The sequence below is a fragment of the Marmota monax genome, unplaced genomic scaffold (assembly GCF_021218885.2).
Source record: "Marmota monax isolate L192 unplaced genomic scaffold, Marmota_monax_Labrador192_F-V1.1 WCK01_AAM20220418_F8-fsc00184, whole genome shotgun sequence".
Taxonomy (NCBI): domain Eukaryota; kingdom Metazoa; phylum Chordata; class Mammalia; order Rodentia; family Sciuridae; genus Marmota; species Marmota monax.
In genome coordinates this window covers 2,064,162-2,079,953 of record NW_026695008.1, presented here as the reverse complement: position 1 = coordinate 2,079,953, position 15,792 = coordinate 2,064,162, and the positions used below count along the sequence as shown (strand labels likewise).

Here is a 15,792-nt window from a genome sequence, read left to right as displayed (position 1 = left end):
TGACCCAAATCTTTTGCTTGTCTTCAAGTTTAGTTATTCCTTTTCAGAGTAATGTTTTGCAAATGCACTGCCTTCATTCATTGGGTCCATTTCACTCTTTACCCCACTTAGGTTGGAACTGTTCTTGCTAAAATTACTTTATGATGCCACATACAATGAATACTTCTTCTCTTGTTTAACCTCAGTCACATTTAAGACGATTCTACACTCTACACGAACAGGCTGCCCTCTTGGCTTTCCCTTTGCTCTCAAGTTACCTGGGATGAACACCCTCTAAGCTTAGAATTCCTCATAGTAAACCATTATTTGTTTTATACCATATCTGTCTGCTGGTCACTCCCAGTGGTAGCTTCCTGGTTCTCTCCTCTGACGTCTAGCCTTACCATTTAACTATCCACTCTAGGATATCTAATACACGTTTCCAACATTAGGCCTCGAGGCAGAACAAGTAATGCCTCCCCCAAAGGTGTCTATGTCCTAATCCTCAGAATTTGTGAATGTGTTACCTAACATGACAGAAGAGACAGTGAAAGTGGGATTAAGTTAAGGATCTTGAGATGGGGGAGATTAACCTGGATTAACCAGGGAGGCCCAATGTAATCACAAAAATTCTTTGAAAAGGAAGGCAAGAAATTCAAAATCAGAGAAAGTGACATGACCACGGAAGAGAGAGAAAAGAGGATGTATCTTAAAGATACTAGTGCAGCAAAGAGGACAGCCTCTGCATTCCCCCTTAAAGCCTCAGAAGGAGCAGCCCAGCTGACACTTTGATCTTACCTAGTGAGACAGACTGTATTTCTAACCTTCAGAACTGCAGGATGATGCATTTCTGTTGTTTTCAGCTATTAAATATATGGCAATTTTTCCTGTAACAATAGAAAATAAATACAGGCCTTAATGCCTGAAACTAGATATTTAATCCATTCTCCAACCTGTTCTCTGACGTCTAAATTCAGAAAAATGCCTCCTTAACCTAATCAGTTGCTCAAATAAGAAACCAAGCAATCACCATGGATTTTCCTTTTTTTCTTTCACTATCTCCTCCAACTCTTTAACAATTCCTACAAATTTTAAATATAACTCAAATTTTTATATTTCTCTTCCTTTCCACCTTTGTCTAAATCATTAATCTTTCTCTCCTAGAGGACTTAAATAGCCTTTTCTTTGTGGAGAAGGTGGTACTGGGGAGCAAACCAAGGGGAACTTAATCATTGAATCATATCCCCAGCTCTTTTTAAAATATTTTATTTAGAGACAGGTTCATGCTGAGTTGCTTAGGGCCTCGATAAATTGCTGAGGCTGGGTTTTGAAATTGTAATCCTCCTGCCTCAGCCTCCCCAGCTGCTGAGATTAAAGGCATATGCCACAGCACCCAGCTTAAATAGCCTTTTGAAAATAATTTCCTGGGGGGTAATTTAATTCTATCCAAGATATAGAAAAGAGTACACAATGGACCCCACACATGCATAATGCAACTCTCATAGTTATCAGTATTATCTTGATCTTCTTTCTTCTCCTATACTCCTTTTCTCTCCTGAGTAGTTTAAAGAAAATCCCATATAATGTGTCATTAACCCAATCATATTTATAGCTGAAAGTTAATAATTTAGTATTTTTATATTCTCCATATTTAAATTTCCTTGATTACCCTAAATATGAGTTTTATTTGAATCTCACCCAAGTAGGTCCTCATATTGTAATCCATTGTTATATTTCTAAAGATTATTTTATTCTAAAACAATCCCCTCTCATCACTATCACCTTTTGTATGCTGTTGATTTCTCAGAGAAATTGAGTCATTGTTTTTCTGTGAAAGTCTCACAATGTGGATGTGGTTGATTGCTTCTCTTGGTGTTGTTTAATTTATCATTCCATTACTTCTACTTCCCATAATCTAGAGGATTAATCAGACTTGAATTCAACATGTGGGCTATATTATGTATATTTTCTGTTGCAACTGTATTTTCCCACTGTTCACTTAGTTCAATTGACAGGTTCTGCATATACCAGCATGATTCCTTCATTATGAAATCTTCCACTAACCTCTCCTTTTCTGTTTTAACAGCTACTGATGATCATTGTACAGGCCCATCATGGAATGTATGGTGATATTCTAATTGTCTCCTACAGTTTATTTGCTAGAATTCTATAAATAAGAATTTCCCTCACCAATGATTGGTTACCTTGAAATGAATCTTTTAAAGAAAAGGCAAAAGAAATGCTATTTTCTCTCCTTTATCAATTTAAGAAAAATGAGGCTGTGCCCTAGCAACTTTCAATAACGATCAGTCTGTGTGTATGTTTCAAAATTTTTATAATAAGCTTCATGGATTTTATGTTATTTGGTTGTTTCAATCTGTGTGATGATTTCTTCTTAAAACTGAGATATGACTGACTTACAAAATAGCTGTACATATATAATGTACACATCTTAATGCATTTGAAGATGAGATAGACCTTTGAACATATCAATCACTACACACATGCCTTAAGCTTAATAATCGCCTCTTGAAGTTTCTTCCCTCCTTTTTTGACAAGAATATGATATACCCTCTTAACAAAATATTAAGTACACAATATAATGTTAACTACATACACTATGTTTTATAGTAAATCTCTGGGGTTTATTCATCTTGCAAAAATGAAGCCGTGTACCCTTTGATCAACACTCCCCAATTCCACCTCCCCTCAGACCTAGTAACCATTATTCAGTTCAATGCTTCTGTGAGTTTAACTATTATCCACACCCCAGCTTCTTAGTTGGTCTCCTTGCTTCTATTGTTACCCATTTCTAATCCATTATTCACATTAAGTATAGGCTGCTCTTTAGGGGAAAAATGTAAATCATATTATTGCACTACTACATTGAAATTTTTTCATGGTTTCCTTTTGCTCTAAAATGAAATACAAATGCCATTCATTGCTTGAAAGCTCTATATAATTTGTCCATTTTTCCAAGCCCATTGCCTTCCACTATTCTCTTTGTCAGCCTTTAGTTAGTTCCTGGAAAATGCCAGTTTGTGTCTTGCTCTTGATGTTCCATTTGCATGAAATGCTCTTCCAGTAGACCCTTGAATTTTTGAATTTTTTTCTTTTTCACAATTTCAGCTCAAATGTTGCTTCTGGCAAGAGGACTTCTCAGACCACCAGATCTAAAATTGCCTCTTCTAATTATAAGATTCCTCATCTCTGTACTTCCATTCAATGCACTTATTATAAGATGTATTTATCCTCTTTTCTCTCTTTTCCATTCCTTTCTTTTTATCTAATTTTTTTTCCTTCCTTTCTACCTACCTTGGTGTGTAATTTACCTATAAGTATATAAGCTCCACAGAGGCAAAGATAATTTATCATATCTCGTCTGTCCTAGAACTAGCAGGTACTCAATAAATATTTAAAGAAAAAATATAACTAGATGTTGGTGCTATTGACTGGATATGGTTTAAGTATATATTCCAAGTTTTACATGCTGAGAGCTTGGGTGCCAGTGTGACAGTATTGAGGCAGTGTTACCATTGGGAGGTTGGGCCTATTGGAACGAAGTCAGATCTCAGGAGAACGGCTCTTGGAAGGGATTAATGCTGGGCTGACAAAAAGTGTTAATTTTGGGCTGAGGCTATAGCTCAGCAGTAGAGCACTTGCCTAGCTTATGTGAGGCCCTGGGTTCGATCCTCAGCACCACATAAAAATAAATAAGTAGAATAAAGGTATTAAAACAACAACAACAAAGAAGTCAAAAGGGTTAATTTTCATGAGACCTGGTTGTTGTAAAAAAGATTGATCCCTCCTCGGCCTCTTGCTTCCTCTCTCCCCATGTGATCTCTCCCTTTTATATACACTCACACCACAATGCTATCTGATGTTGTGAGGTAACCAGGAGGCCCTCAACAGAGCTGAGCAGATTCTGGCACCATGATCTTTGACCTCCAGAACTGTGAGCTGAATAAACTTCTTTTCCTAACAAATTACCCACCCTCTGTGCCTCAGTAAACCGAGGTTAATAATAGTATTAATAATAGTATCTATTTCATCAGGTTATTGTAAAGATGAAAAAATTTGGACTACAAGTCATATACAGTGGTTTCTGGAACACAGAAAATGCTCAACAGATATTAGGTATATTAGTACCCATTGTGTCATGCAGTCATCCTTATCATCAGCCAATATTCATTGAACAACAGTTAAACAACAGAAGTACATTGTGAGGAAAAACATGGTTTTTCTCCTTGTGAAGCTTAAGCTTTTGTAGGAAAGAAAGCACAAATAAAATGATATGAATTAAATGGGGTAATTTGATAAGGCATAGTCATGGAGGAATGTGTACATTTGAGTGGACAAGGCCGTGTCTCTGCAGAAATGACATTTAGGCTTAAAGAAAAAGGAAGACACATTCATGGATGGAGTGTTCTTAGTAAAGAACATGTGTGGAAGCTTTAAGGAGCATATTCTAGGCACTTCTAGAAGGCCAGTGTGGCTTCAGTGTCCAAGGCAGAGCATAAAAGTAGATGTGGCTTATGGGGAGGGGAAATGAGGATGAGGCCAGTAAGCATAAGATCTCACAGATCACAGTTTGAAGCCTGAGTCCATTGGAAAGATAGTAAATAATCCAGGTGATTTGTTGGTTTGCCTTGGCCAGAGTTTGTGGTAGCACAGACTAAGGTGAAGCCACTATGATGAAGGGACACAAATGATTTCAAAATATATTTTGGCAATAAGACTCTTAGTATTTGCAATGGCTCAAATGTGGAAGAAGAAGTAATGTGAAGAGTTGAGTCTGCGATCTGGTTTTTCTGGCTTGAATGAGGAGGTGATGGAGGGGCCCTATATTGAGTCAGGAAAACTTGGCGGTAAAAGCAGTTATGGGGAGAATAAAACTATTGAGATAAATATTACGGAAAGAGAAAGAAAGGGCATGCATACTTTTTCATTGCAATAACTCGAGAGAAAAAGTTTCCAAAACAAGAAATGAGTTTTCTGTAAATTTAGGAAGATAGTAAAATATTTCAGCAAGCATTCAACCAGTTTTATATTTGAAATACCACATCTAGCACCCTAGTCATGTTGCTACACCGACTGAGGCAGCACCAGCAAATGTTATTACAACAGCACTTTCGTTCTTCTAAAAGTTAAGGGTCTGTCTGTATTTCCATTATAAACTCCAATTTTCAGGGGTTTATAACTTGGCTATTTTAAAATTACATCAGGCTGAAACTTGCAAGTAATAAAACATTTTTAAAAATAGATTTAATGCATTTTTGTCAAGATCTACTTAAAATATTGCCTAATTTTTCTGAGATAAAGTGTCTTTTAGGTAATATATTGTGAGACAAATGTTTAATTAAAAACACTTTATTTTAAAGTTTCTGAAAATAATTACACTTTATAATAATGTCACATTTCCTATGTATAGATTAGATATGATGAACCACAGACCTTATGCTGAAGCAATTTAACACACTATACCAAAACTTGGCATATGCATTGAAGTTTTGGATGAAGTTCTTCCCAATAAAACTTGCTGTAAATTGGTTAAGGTTTTTTTTTTTTTTTTTTTTTGAGGAACAATAACAAGTTCAATTTTGTTTTATAGCTAGATATTTTATTATTTTTCCAGGCAGAACTCAGCCTTATAGCTATCGTTCAATTAAAAATATACTACCTTCAGATTGGGATACAATAATTGATTTCCTTTTAGTAATAGAATTTATTAATATATGGTCACCATGTTCTCCTAATACCTTTAGCAAATTCAGTTGAGCCAGTGCTACAGTTTGGATTTTAAATGCCTCCCAAAACGTCCATATGGTAAAAGCTTGCTCCCCAGGGTGATGTTTATTGGGGACCACACATTCCCATCATGATGTGCCACCTCATCCAAAGCAAAAGGAACAATTGACCATGGATGGAAACCTCCATTGTGAACCAAAATAAACCTTTTGTCTTTATAAGCTGATTATTTTAGGTATTTGTTACAGTGACAGAAAACGGACTCATTCAGCCAGGAAATCTAACTGAAGTTATAAAATACTCTCTTCTTTTCTGAGGAACACGAAGAAACACAGAATATGTTAACAGAATAAAAACCATCAGGTACTACATGCTATATAAAATGGGAGATGCTAAGATGTGTAAGAAATGTGTCTTTTCCTGAAAGAATAATAAAACTAAATGAAAGTAGATAGAGGCAAGGTCCAAAAGCTTAAAGTGCATGAAGCAGAGTATGAGATTGTGAAAGGACTCCTTTGAACAGAGAGATGATGAAAGCTTAAGATGAGAGGGAGTACTTAAACAGACTCTTGAATAGGAAATAGGAAGGGAAGGAGAGAAGATGGGCGTTCTAGATAAGCAGGGGGTGGCAGCATGAGCAAAGAAAAGCTAGGGAATTGCATGACATTTATTGGGATGACATCACTGTATTTTTCAAGAATTGAATTACATTTGCCAATCGATGTTTTCTGAGTCTGTTTCAAACTCTTCTAAAAAAAGTATAAGTATGTGCATGTGTGTCTGCACGTGAATGCAAGCTGGTTTGCTGAAGAATCCATTCCTGGGGTACCGAACCTAAGACAAGTTCCAATCTATTTTTAGTGCCTATAAATGTCACTTTAACTCTGAGAGCCCAACTGTCACATATAGGACATACAGTTGAGAAGATGAGGTGTTCAGATTTTGAGGGGTGAGTCCCAGGCTCTGCCACTTACTGTATAGCCTGGGACAATTTGCCAAACTCCTTCATGCCTTTGTTTTCTCATCTATAAGATAGGATTGATAATAGAACTACTTCACAGAACTATTTTGATAAATAAAATAATGTATCTAAAGTATATATTAGCTACTCAATATGATTTAAAAATTAACAAAGATGCTTGAGTATCATGATTGCTTATTCTGTTTGACAAGGGAGGTATTTGCTTAGATGAACGTTTGTAACAAATATGGAATCTTCTTTTGGATGAAAGTCATTCTTTATGGGATATTATTTTATTATGTATAACTCATGTGAAGTAAACAATGTTAATGTCATTGATTTTAATGAAACTGCATGGTTTGATGTAATATAACATTTTGCATAAAAAAAATTTCACATACTAAGTAGTAATGGGTGCAATGGAATATCATTTGGTATAAAGTTTCAGCATATGATATTTTCATAATATATTCCTAAGAATGCATTATCATCTGATATAAAATAAATCAGACATAACAGATCAAAAATGAAAAACTATAGCCTATTAACAACCATATAACATATTTTACCACTGAATAATACATCATTTTAATGTCTTAACATCACTATTTATGGGGTGCTGCAATGACTACATCCTTTATTGATCTTGTTTTATGTTGATTGTATAGAGTAACTCAACTATTCTACCACCTACCTGCATAAGAACTTACTTACCATTCTGAAGCTTTAGCATAATATTTTTCTTGGACTCAATATTACAAAATTAATTTATATGTGCTTCCATCTTATAATAATGCCTGGGCTCTATAAACCTCTTGAGGTTTCAAGCAAAGCTGGCTGGTATTTAATACTATTTATTATAAACAGCACATTTCCTGGTGGTTTCTAATTTCATTTTGTATTAAAATCTGTTTGTTGTAATTGCCGTCATTCTCTCCTTGTTTTCCTCTAATTATTCTGACTAGAAAAAATTCTCAATTATTCAAGGACTGCATATTTAATCTTTGGATTTCCAAATCCTCTTTTTTACAATTCTCTTACTGTACATTCCTAACCATTTAAATGTTTCCTATTTTTATAATTCCCCCAAATGATAAATATTGTAGAATGAAAAGTACACAGTAAAATAAGCAGTGTGGGGTCTGAGGATGTGGCTCAGTGATAGCCTGTTTGCCTGGCATGCGTGAGGCCCTGGGTTCAAACCCCTATGACAAGAATTAAAAGACAAATAAGCAGTTTGCTACTTTTATAAAAAGTCCTGGTAAAAAGTCTGATACTAATGAAAGCATAAAATAAAAATGTTAACCACTTGTGGATCTCAATCTTTTTCCATCATCACATATAAGGTCAAAATTCCTTACTTTATTCTTATAATGATTTAAATACAATAATATATGATTATCTTAACATATAAAATAAGTAATATATAATAGTGTTAAAAAGAGCAAAGCTGCAAGGGTTTATTTAAAAAGATCTAACAGTCTAGTAGTCACATCACTCCACACCACCCATTACCAAATTATGTATCGCTTGAAATAACATGTGTTGGAAGATTTTGTTCCCTAATTTGAGAGGATTAAATAGTTCTTGAATATACAAATCCTCAAATAGGTTTAGGAATTTTTAGGAATTAAGCTGAAAAGAAAAAGTCAAACATCAAAATAAGCAGCAGTTGCCAGGCTCAGTGGTATGTGCCTATAATCTCTCCCGGGGAGGCTGAAGCAGGAGAATGTGTGTTTTGAGGCCAATGTCAGCAACTTATGAGATCCTGTCTCAAAAAAAAAAAAAAAAAAAAAAAAATTCTGGGGACATAGTGTAGTGGTCGAGTGGCCCTGGGTTCAATCCCTAGTACAACAACAACAACAAAAAAGACAAAAAATAAGCAGTAGTTTGCCATCAATCACAATACTTACTTTTGTTATAAGCCCACAATTTCAGGGAAAAAATAAAAATTTACTCTAAGGAAATTGTGATGAGTAGAATATACAAATCAGGATCCAAATCATTTATTTGCTTATTTCACTATAGGTTTCTATGTCTCCAAGGTTTTTATGCTGTCCAGTGACTTTGGAAAAACAGCTATTGTCCCCATTCCCATCTATCCAACTAACACCTAAACTCAAGTAGCTGTACTCAACCATTTTCCTTCCACTCTACACAGGTCAGTATTTTCATTCCTCAAACTTTCTATATATGTTCCTTGTGACTAAAATTATAGAGTATATAAATTTATACTTAAGTATAGTTATGGCCACATGTGACTCTCCATTCTACTTCCCTTCAAAATTTGCACTGAAAGATCTATAAACCCAATGGAATTTTAAATTACTTTAATTTTTGAAAATTGAACAAAAGACAAAGTGTTCTGCTTCAATGAATGCTTCTGTAAATCAAATGAATTTGAATTCAACCGGTATGTAGGGAAATAATGCCAGTGGAAGTGGAAGTCAGCTTATTTATATGCCATCAGTGTCATCATTATTACTTAGCACCCCCTGGTAACTGCTGCTGAACACAAAGCACAAATGTGTAGTTCAATACAGTGAGCTAAGAGGAATGTATCATGCACTAGGTTCTTCCTGCTGGCTCTGACCATATTCTCTTTATCTTAGAATTATTTATTGAGCCTTTTCCCCATCTTTGCGGGTTTTGTTTGTGAAGTTATATCTTATTTCCTTCCTTTGAGCTATCCTTACTTATATTTACTTTAGAATTTGTTAGGAATTAACTGCTACTACTTTTATTATAAATAGTACCGTATTAGTACTCTTAGTTACAAAGCTTTATAGGTTTTGGTGGATCACCCATCTTATGTTTCTCATCACTTTGTTATTTTTAGCCAACAATTTTGCAGAATGTGAAAGTTTTTCACAAACACATATCTCACTTCATTAGTGGAGTGCCTGCAAAGATTTTAAAAAGTACAGAGATCATTCCTTCTGACTGCCTTTCCTTCTCTATTTTCTTCCTTTTTTTTTGTACTTGAAGGAGCATACTGAAAAGATATCAGCACCCCACCACAGTTCCCTGTACTGTACATGTCTGCTGTGTTTAAAGCTACTCAATCAACTGAAATCTTCACCAGTCTTCCCCTACTACTTCTATTATCAACAACGATGAATTTAATTATCAAAGATACCAAAGGAGCACAATTTCACTGCTACTGGTCATGTCCTGATTTTTATTAAAATCCTCTTAATGTTTAATCAGGTCCAAGGTTTTTGTTTCTTTACCTGCAAATATGTACAATATTTTGACAAATAGTCTAATTATGCCACATTCCGCCTTATTGTTACCATAACTATTTTGACACATTTTTGAAAAAGGTTTAGAAACCTATAATTCTTCTTACTAAGTGTGTTTAAGATTTAATCAAGACTTGTCCTAGGCTTCAAAAGAGCTTTATTCACGATTTTATTCGAGATTCTCTACATGTCTTGAGTTTTCATATACTCTGAAATTTTGATTCTACAAAATGTATTATTCTGTAAAGTTGGCTAAAAGTATGGGAATCAAATCAGCTGTCCAACCCAATGAAAAATCGGAGACAAACACATTTTGTAGGAAATTACGGGGACATGTATCTGAGTTCTCGGGTCCTTTCTCTAACCTCCCCACCCTCAGACATCTTGTAGGTATTTCAAGTAGGAAAACATTTTAATGTCAAAAAAATTTAGAATAGAAAAAGGTTACATAAATACCAACAAAACATATATGATGTATTACAAGTGTGAGAGGAAAAATCAGAGAAAAAATTAGAGTGTGGAAGGGAGCCAGATGCAAAGATTAAAAAAAAAAAAATAGGACAAGTGAGGCATAAAATTGGCTCAGCCTTCTAGCAGCCATTGTGGAGGGTCATCTAACCAATATGCTATGTCTTTTATGAAACAAACCAGTTATTCAGAGGATATAGACTTTGTTTCTGGAATTAATGTCAGAGAGGATTTTTTCCTGAGGATTTCATTATGTATCTGAGAGTATAAGCTATATTTTTGCTGCCTTTCCAATCTTGCTTCAACAGAGATAAGGTTTAGTTGAATGAAGCTTTTCCAGACTCAACAATGCATGTAAATTATTGATGTTGTTAATTAAGTTCCCTACCATATTATAGTCAAGTAGAATTTACTTATTTAGAATTTATATTGCTGGTTCATTGGATCAGTGAATAAATCAATGCATCAAAAGATGCACATGCAAGAGTGGGGTATCTTTGTTATTAAGTGCCCCCAAGACCAATCCCTCAGCCACATTAGGTAGTGTGAAGTATGAAGATAACAATAGGGCTGACCATAAGCAAAATGTTGTTTGCTGAAATGCTTTTCACATTTTTACCTACTTGACTCTAGGCCATTTTCAGCATCACTTTCAAACTCATCTGGTTCTTCTCTCTCTGATACCAAGGACCAAGGACAAATGGCCTCACAGTGTTGAGGATTCAGTTTTCTGGGGGCCTCAGGATATGTATCACATTTGATTAGCTGTTAAAGAATGGGTATTGGGAGTGTTTAATGAGTGCTTAGTATTTGTCAAACCTTGAGACCCTATTCTTAAAGGGGGTGGTTTTTCAAGGCCTAAGAGCTCTCCAGTGAGACTTCCAAGGGCTAAGGAGTTTTCCCTTTCTTGGTCATAAAAGGATAAAATTAGTTGTTACCTACTCAGGAGGTATGTACTTTTATGTTTTTGACTGAAGCATGCAGGATTGATATAATGAAAAAGTGAATTTTTGAGGTTAGGAGGACTTAAGTTATCAGACATACAACGTTATGCAAATCCTTCAATATCTGTGTAAATCTGTGTGAGAAAGGAAGATAATTATCTGTCCTTCCTAACACCAAGACCAACCCAGTCCTTAGCCTGTTGTTTATTATACTTAGTAGTTTATCTTATAAAGGTATGTATCTGAAGGCAGAATCTGTTCTATTGGTTTGTATCCTACATGGTTATAACAATGACTATTACTTCATATAATCAATAAAATATTCATTGGTCCAATGAATTAATGAAAATATTTGGGACATTTCATAGGGTTAAATAAATGTAAGTTGTTTGAGGGAAACAAGTATAACTTTACCATGTTTTTGGGGGAGCTGGGAATTCTTGCCTGGGGCCCGAATGGCCCCAAGCAATCAGTACCAGTCCACAAGAGAGGACAATGCCTGTATACTGATATATATTAGACTTGCATCCTTCAGGAAGTATCCTCACTCCAAAAGTCTTGGTTTTCCTTTGGATCATTTGGTGTCCAGGGTCATACATTGCTCTTCATGTATAGCCATGATGATACCATCACACGATACCTGTAAAAAAAAACCAAAATGTTGAATATTTATTCTGTAGCAAAATTTGTATGTATCTAACAGCTCCAGATTTCCATGAATTTTATATAATCACAAGATTGAGAGGGTGCTGAGAACTTTTTACATATCAGGCATTATGTGTTTACCTGAATTAACCATTATACTCTCACATTTCTATGAAGTAGGTACTATTGTTATCTCCCTCCAAGGAAACTATGGCGGGGCCTAAGTGCAGGCATGGACTGTCTGGCTCCCTAGGCCAACCTCTTAACTTTTATACCATGCTGTTTCTTGATTGCCTGTTTTTATAATTCATTTTTCTTTGGAAAAAGAGTAACATGAATTTTGAAACTTACTTTGATTAAGTATGACATATCCACCTTCACACCTATAGTTTCCCAAGTTTTAAATGGAGTTTTCTTTGTGTGCTTATATTAGTTAATGAGAAAACTATAATGTATGTGAAATATGGAATTCTGAAGAATGCTTTCTTTTGGCTACATAGTACAGAGATTGTTATAAAAAGTTTAAACAAACAAAACCACTAGAAATCTACTCAAACCAAACATTAAAACTCTTAAGTAAATATTTGATTTTAAGTATATAGATGGCTCCAAAATAAGGAGCTCTTACCTCTAACTTAAACCAAACCTAGCTTCCTACAAGGTAGCATTTTTAGAATAATGGTATTAAAACAGTGACAATTGTAACTGAACTGCTTGTTGTTTAATTATTTTGTAAAATTGATGACTTTGTACATGTATGTTTTCCTTCCTTCAAAATGGAAGATTAAATGGATCATGCATAACAATATCAAATTTTAACAAATTAGTTAGACTTAAATACCTTAATATGCAATGAACAAAAGAGCAGAAAATGCAAGTTACAAATAAAATGCTAGAGTACTTAAGAACACAATTTCCACACTTTTTCTATTAGCATATAAAAGCTACTAATATGCAAAAACCATACCTTTAGTCCTTTGAATTGCCCTGAAGCTGTGTTCTGAAGGGTTTGTAACACTTAAGAACTGATATTAAAAAGGCAAAAAGCATTGTAACTCATAAACAGCACACAAAACTTACTTAATCTGTAAAAATAATAGGAATGGAAATGTTTTATTTGCCATAGAGATAAAGAGGGAAACATCAGTGGAATGAATTTGACATGACTCACACTTCATTACAAGCCATTTTCCCAAATTCACAACTTTCACATTTGGGTGATCTAAAAAAAAAAAGGTTAAAAAAGAAAAGAAAGGAACTTTCACTAGATGTAAATAGGCCAAGTCATTTGATCCCTCCACATGTTTAAATTGACTACACTTTTCTCTAGCTGGGAATGTATTTTCTTTATTTTAGTGAGCTTAAATAATGTACCCATGGTAATGAATAAGGCCTGGGTTTAGGTCCAGAAACCTTCTCTATCAGCCTGTTTCATAATTACCCCAATATTATGGAACATAATGAGACATTTTCTTGGTACAGTTTTAAGAGTAATAAGAATTTTAAAATCCATGCTACTTCGCAGTTTTTCAGACTTTTTTTTTCTCTAAATGTTGTATTTTAAATTTCTTAGGTATGCTATATAATTTATATAAAGTCCATTTCCATGTATTCATAAACTTTAGCACCCAATAGAAGTAGTAAGAACCGGGCTATTTAAACTACTTCCTCTTCTCCACCCTTTAATGACCAGTAGTGAGATTTATTTAGAAAACAATGAGGAACAAGTACCATAGCCTACAAACATCTAGGAATGGGGGGGAATTCAGACAAAGAAAATAAGACTCTGGAGAGGTTAAGTCATAGTGGAAATTTCTGGAGTGGAACTGAACTCCTATACCCTCTTCCCAGCTGCAGACTTTATCTAAGTGTGAGGTGTTTGGTTTGTGCATGGACCCATCATAAACTGACATTTTATCCGTCTTTTTTTTTCCCCCGTGAAACAAAAGAAATGGAATTACAAGTGCTTGTTTCCATATGCTTTTAAGGCTTAAAAGCCTATCATTAAGCACGCTGTATCCATGGTTGGGGACATCGCTTTATAAATTGCCAGAAGAATCTCCTCAAACTGAAGTCACTCTCCCTCCCCAAGAACCATGAGGGAAAAGAGAGATAGTCCCCTACTTGCACATGGGATCTCCCTTTCTCCTCCGACCTCCCTATGCCTCTCCCAAACAGGCCAGGCTGCCTTAGGAGGTGGGGCTGGGAGAAAAGGCAATGCTCAGTCTTCCATGGCAAAGTCTTTGGTCTTTTCCTCCTGGTCCCCCACTTTGTAGCGCAGCAGAACGCGCAGGCGACGAGGGTTGTCCCGGGAGGGCAGCAGCGTGATCTCTCCTGAAACGTCCGTGTCTTGCTCCACTTGTACCGGCTCGTTTAGGTAGAGGAGTGCCTGCTTCCAGTGTGTGGCTGGGTGAAAAGGCGAGGTGGACAGCACCAGGGGTTTCTCCGAATCTCCTCCAGGGAAGGTCACCTGGAACCAGATGGCAAAACCATGCATGGGCGCTGAGCCATAACAACTGCAGCGGAAGCGCCCGCCCACCCCGGCCTCCAGCTCCTGCTCCAGGCCGGCGCGGGCCAGCTCCAGCTGAGCAAAGCGCTGTGGCCGGGCCAGCACGTCCTCGCCGGACAGACCCTGCACCACGATCTCCGAGTGGCTCATGAGGCATCGTGTGGCGAAACTCTCTAGGCAACTCATGTCCACGCCATAGTGCTGCTTCACTTGGCTCCAAAAGCCTAGGCGCCACTCCAGCATCTGGTCGCTGATGGGGGCTACGAAGAGCTCAGCGGAAGCCGGTAGGAGAATACCGCCCTCCTTCAGCCACTTGGTCCGCGCGTGCAGCACAGAGCTCAGCATGGACTCGTGCAGAAGTCCATAGCCCATCCACTCGCTCACGATGGCATCCACCTGCTCTGGCAACTCCACCGTCTCCACCGGACCCGGCAGGACGTGCACTCGGTCCTCCAGCCCGTTGAGCCGCACTACCTCCCGGGCCTGTTGCCAAATGGCACTGGCCTCCACCGCGTACACGCGCCGGGCCCCGGCCTGGGCACAGAAGATGCTCAAAATGCCGGTGCCTGCACCCACGTCCAACACGGTCTTGCCTCGCAGAGCTGCCCAGTTCCGCAGGATACCCAGGCGGTAGGCATCGGTGCGGACGCGGTCGGCGATCATCTCCTCGTGGACCGACACGTCCGAGTAGCACTCGTAGTACAGCTGGTCCCGCTCGCGCTTAGTCCTCCGGGGTCGTGGCACGGCCACCTCCTGCTCCCCGCCATCTTCCTCTTCAGTTCCCTCCCCTCCTTCGCAGCCGCCCCCCGACTCAAGCTTTCTCTTCTTAGTCTGCGACATCTTGGCGGCTGCAGCCGGCTCCCGGCGGGCTTTGCGAGGCGCGGCGCGGCGCGGCGCGGCTCGAAGCCCGTGGTTTCTGGGACTTGTAGTTTCCGCCCGCGTTCCCGCTTCCCGCGGGGCGCCCAACGTTTGCCGGAGCTAGCTCGCCTGCCCGCTTTGTGCCGCTTTTAGGTCCTGGCAACGCCTTTCCCACCCACCACACCCGCGTTTTGCGATTATTTGAGTTCTCCCTCCTTCTCTTAATCCTTCAGTTCTGTTTTGCTTTCACTGCCCTCCTGAAGTAGACACGCCCACTTAAGACTAGAAATTCACCATTGTTTCTATGCTCAAATCACTGTTTTGTTTTGTTTTTTTCCTACCGATTTAAGGCTGCACTGACAGCGTACTACCACTTTCCCTAGGCAGCTGTGATTCTTCAAGTTCTTCAGCGTAGAAGTTAGAAATTGTCTTACG

At 37.6% G+C, this 15,792-nt stretch overlaps 1 protein-coding gene across 1 annotated transcript; it reads right to left on the bottom strand.

Annotated features, from left to right (window-relative positions):
- Window positions 1-9,849: 9,849 nt before the first annotated feature.
- Window positions 9,850-15,369, bottom strand: Prmt6 (protein arginine methyltransferase 6). Its single transcript, XM_046427586.2, has 2 exons — window positions 14,115-15,369; window positions 9,850-11,985 (listed from the first exon to the last, which is right to left on the bottom strand). Exon 1 carries the CDS (start codon window positions 15,337-15,339, stop codon window positions 14,212-14,214), a length of 1,128 nt encoding a protein of 375 aa, XP_046283542.1. The 5' UTR covers window positions 15,340-15,369; the 3' UTR covers window positions 9,850-11,985; window positions 14,115-14,211.
- Window positions 15,370-15,792: the final 423 nt, after the last annotated feature.